Source organism: Bison bison, unplaced genomic scaffold, assembly GCF_000754665.1.
Source record: "Bison bison bison isolate TAMUID 2011002044 unplaced genomic scaffold, Bison_UMD1.0 scf7180017864492, whole genome shotgun sequence".
Lineage (NCBI taxonomy): Eukaryota > Metazoa > Chordata > Mammalia > Artiodactyla > Bovidae > Bison > Bison bison.
Genome location: NW_011495051.1, coordinates 5423165 through 5427428, shown reverse-complemented (window position 1 = coordinate 5427428; position 4264 = coordinate 5423165). Strand labels below are relative to the sequence as shown.

Sequence of the window (4264 nt, the reverse complement as noted above, 5' to 3'; positions counted from 1 at the left end):
TTGAATCTGAGCATGTTTGTGACTATGCAGTGGTGACACTAGGTCATAAAAGTATTGTGCTAAGTCACAAAAACATCACACACTTTCACCTTGTTCTTTTGGAATGCTCATGCTTGACTCAGGCACCATACTCTGAGGAAGCTCAAAGAGCCATGATAAAACAGCTCATGTGGAGAAGAACTAAGACCTCCAGCCCACAGCTTCATTCAGCACCAGCTTCACCTTGTGAGTGAGCCCCCTTTAAAGTGGATCTTCTAGCCCCCAGCTGAACCAGCTCAACTGGCACTTTGTGGAACCAAGTCAAGTCATCCTCACCAAAGTCAGCCCAAATACCAGACATACACATATGTTGCTTCTCATCTGTTTCTCCCCACCCACAACTAGAAGTTTCAGGAGAACAAATATTTTTGCCTGTGTTACTCACTGCAGTATCCTCCATCCCTCAAATAGTGCTTTTCCATATAGCAGGTACTCAAGAAGTGTTTGTTGAATGAACCCATGAATTGAAGAATTGGCTTCAGTTCTGCAGACAAGACTTTGAACTCAGCGGAGACTTTCCTCAACTTCTAACTCTTCCTCCAGAACTGCTGTCTTTCAAAACAGATGGACTTGATTTCCCAGAAGCCCCCTGCACCTACCTTGACATGTCTCCCCTGGTCCATGGAAACTCTTCTTTCCACTTCTGGATATATATCCTGGGTTGCAGGCACAAGAGTAGTTTCCAACACTGTTGTGGCAAGTCGAATGCTCTGGGCAACTTCTGGGATTGGCACATTCGTCCACATCTGGTGAGTAGAAATGAAAACTCAGATCAAGGCAGAGGAAGAACCAAGGACAGGGGACTGAAAACAGGAGATTCACTCCACCTGTTCGCCACCTGATGCTCCCAAATACCCAGACTTTCCCCTTCTCCAAAACTTCCCTTGCAGTTAGGCATGACATGAGAAAAATTATGGCCAACTGTATGCACACACAAAAGGGTGGAAAATAGTTTCAAGCCATAATGATCATTGATTGCAGAAATGGTTGTCATCCTTTACTCCTCCCTGTGTCCGCACCTTGGGATGAGGTTTGTGCCACACAAGGCGACCTTGCCACTCCTCTCTTTAAGACGTGGAGTTTGGTTCAGCAGTCCTTGACTCTAGCTGGCTCTATGACTTGCACTGTCCAATTGAAATGGCAGAAGTAATGTGGTGCCACTTCCAAACTTAGACCTCAGAAACATATTTGCTTCTGATCATATATTGGGCCCCTTGCCTCTGCCATTTGAAGAAACCTCAGGCTAATAAGAAAAAGACAAAGGGAAAGAGAGAAGGATCATCCCAGATGAGTCCCAGATGTGTGGGACAGCCCAGCCATGATTGGCAAAACTGACACACAGCTGACCACACACACAGGAACAAGCCCAGTGGAGACCAGAAGAGTATTGTGCTAAGTCATAAAAACATCACACACTTTCACCTTGTTCTTTTGGAATGCTCATGCTTGACTCGGCCACCATACTGTGAGGAAGCTCAAAGAGCCATGATAAAGCATGAGCTCATGTGGAGAAGAACTAAGACGTCCAGCCCACAGCTTCATTCAGCACCAGCTTCACCTTGTGAGTGAGCCCCCTTTAAAGTGGATCTTCTAGCCCCCAGTTGAACCAGCTCAACTGACACTTTGTGGAACAAAGTCAAGTCATCCTCACCAAAGTCAGCCCAAATACCAGATGCATGCACGTATGTTGCTTCTCATGTTACTTCCCACCCTCAACAAAAAGTTTCAGGAGAACAAATATATTTGCCTGTGTTACTCACTGCAGTATCCTCTATCCCTCAAATAGTGCTTTTCTATATAGCAGGTGCTCAAGAACTGTTTGTTGAATGAATGCATGAATGGATGTATTGGCTTCAGTTCTGCAGACAGGACTTTGAACTCAGCTGAGACCTACCTCAAATTCTAACTCTTCCTCCAATACAGCTGTATTTCTAAACAGATGGACTTGCTTCCCCCAGAAGACCCCTGCATCTACCTTGACATGTCTCCCCTGGTCCCTGGAAACTCTTCTTTCCACTTCTGGAGATATATCCTGGGTTGCAGGCACAAGAGTAGCTTCCAACACTGTTGTGGCAAGTCGAATGCTCTGGGCAACTTCTGGGACTGGAACATTCATCCACATCTGGTGAGCAGAAATGAAAACCCAGTTCAAGGCAGAGGAAAAAGCAAGGACAGGGGACTGAAAATAGGAGATTCACTCTACCTGTTCGCCACCTGATGCGCCCAAATACCCAGATTTTCCCCTTCTCCAAAACTTCCCTTGCAGTTAGGCATGATGGGAGAATAAATTTTGGCCAATTGTATGCACACAAAAGGGTGGCAAACAGTTTCAAGCATAATGATCATTGATTGCAGGAATGGCTTTACTATGAGTAAAGGAATCATCCTTTACTCCTCTCTGTGTCCACACCTTGGGATGAGGTTGGTGCTACACAATGCAACCTTGCCACTCTTCTCTTTAAGATGTGGGGTTTGGTTCACCACCTCTTCACTCTATCTGGTTCTGTGACTTGCTTTCAACCAAGAAGTACAGCTGAAGGAAAGTGGTGCCTGTTCCAAACTTAGACCTCAAGAAGCCTATTTGTTTCTGCTTATGCATTGGGCCCCTTCCCTCTACCATATGAACCAACCTCAGGCTAATAATGAAAAAGACAAAGAAGAGAGATGGGTCATCCCAGATGAGTCCCAGATACGTGAGACAGCCCAGCCAAGATCAGCAAAGCTGACACACAACTGACCACAAACACAGGAACAAGCCCAGTGGAGACTTAAAGACCTGACCAGCAGAGCCCAACTCAAAGTGCCAGCACATGGTCACAGATAAATAAGTGGTGTTTGTTTTAGCCACTAACCTATGGAATGATTTATTACTCTGCAATAGCTAACTGCTACAAATAGACCAGAAGCATCAGCTGCTGCTAAGTCACTCCACTTGTGTCCGACTTTGTGGGAATCCAAAGACAGCAGCCCACCAGGCTCCCCAGTCCTTGGGATTCCCCAGGCAAGAACACTGGAGTGGGTTGCCATTTCCTTCTCCAATGCATGAAAGTGAAAAGGGAAAGTGAAGTCGTTCAGTCATGTCCGATTCTTAGCGACCCCATGGACTGCGGCCCACCATGCTCCTCCGTCCATGGGATTTGCCAGGCAAGAGTACTGGAGTGAGGCGCCATTGCCTTCTCCGAGAAGCATCAGAGATGACTTCAAATATCTCCATTCAAAATCAGGGAGAAAATCATAATCTCTACCTCATAGCATCATCAAATGAAGTTCTTAATTAATTGAATAGGTAAAGAAGATCAGCTTCTCTACACACTCCCTGACTGAGGATGTTAGAGCTGAATTCAACTTGGTAGCTGCAATGGTAGCTTAATAGTTGGTGCACTCAGAATGCTCTGGGAAGACCCCACTGAAAAGGCATTCATTAACCTCTGAGGAGCAGTGGAGAAGAGTGAGCAGATAAAGATTAGGTGTCTAAGGTAAGAACACATATGTGTGCATGTGTGCTAAGTCACTTCAGTCATGTCTAAATCTTGTGACCCTATGGGCTGGAGCCCACCAGGCTACCCTGGTCCATGGGATTCTCCATGCAAGAATACTGGAGTGAGTTGCCATGCCCTCCTCAAGGGGATCTTCCTGACCCAGGGATCAAGCCTGTGTCTCCTGCATTTGTAGGCAGGTTCTTTAGCACCTGGGAAACCCCCAAGAAACGTATGCACCCAACACAATTGGACCTGTCCACAAAAGACCCATGCCTGAGAGCCTGAGCACATTACCTGTACGGGGGAAATGACCTGGCTTTCCAGGGATCCGATTATTTCCAGAGACAGAGTTACAAATTGTCTTCATCTTGTGAAATACTTTGTATTTTCCAAAGATACTAGAAACAATGTCTTTCATTCCTAATGCCCTTAATTCAATGTCCTTTCTTTGATACTCCTTCCATCAAGCAATGAGGTTTATATTTCCTCCCCTTGAATCACAGCATGCGTGTGACTGTGGTGGTGGAGACACCAGCTCATAAAAAGACCACGCTAAGTCATCACAGTATCACACACTTCCACCTGGTTCTCTTGAGATGCCCATGCTTGACTCAGCTGCCATACTGTGAGGAGGCTCAACTAGCCATGAAAAAAGCAGCTCTCATGGAGAAGAACGTAGACCTCCAGCTTCCAACTCTGGCAGAGCTGCCAGCCAACAGCCAGCACCACCTTCACCTTGTGAGGAG

At 46.2% G+C, this 4264-nt stretch overlaps 1 protein-coding gene across 8 annotated transcripts in view; it reads right to left on the bottom strand.

The window, feature by feature from the left end:
• The window catches only part of EMR1 (egf-like module containing, mucin-like, hormone receptor-like 1), a 71174-nt gene that overhangs the window by 48146 nt on the left and 18764 nt on the right, over positions 1 to 4264 (bottom strand). For 3 of the 8 annotated variants that reach the window (XM_010828249.1, XM_010828247.1, XM_010828244.1), the window contains exons 7-8: positions 2015 to 2161; positions 639 to 785 (exon numbers count right to left, since the gene is read on the bottom strand). The exons of 3 other annotated variants lie outside the window; for them this stretch is intronic. In XM_010828249.1, the coding sequence (XP_010826551.1) occupies positions 639 to 785; positions 2015 to 2161 (294 nt within the window). The remainder of the gene's footprint in view (positions 1 to 638; positions 786 to 2014; positions 2162 to 4264) is intronic. 2 more of the 8 variants (XM_010828246.1, XM_010828245.1) reach the window with 2 other exon arrangements.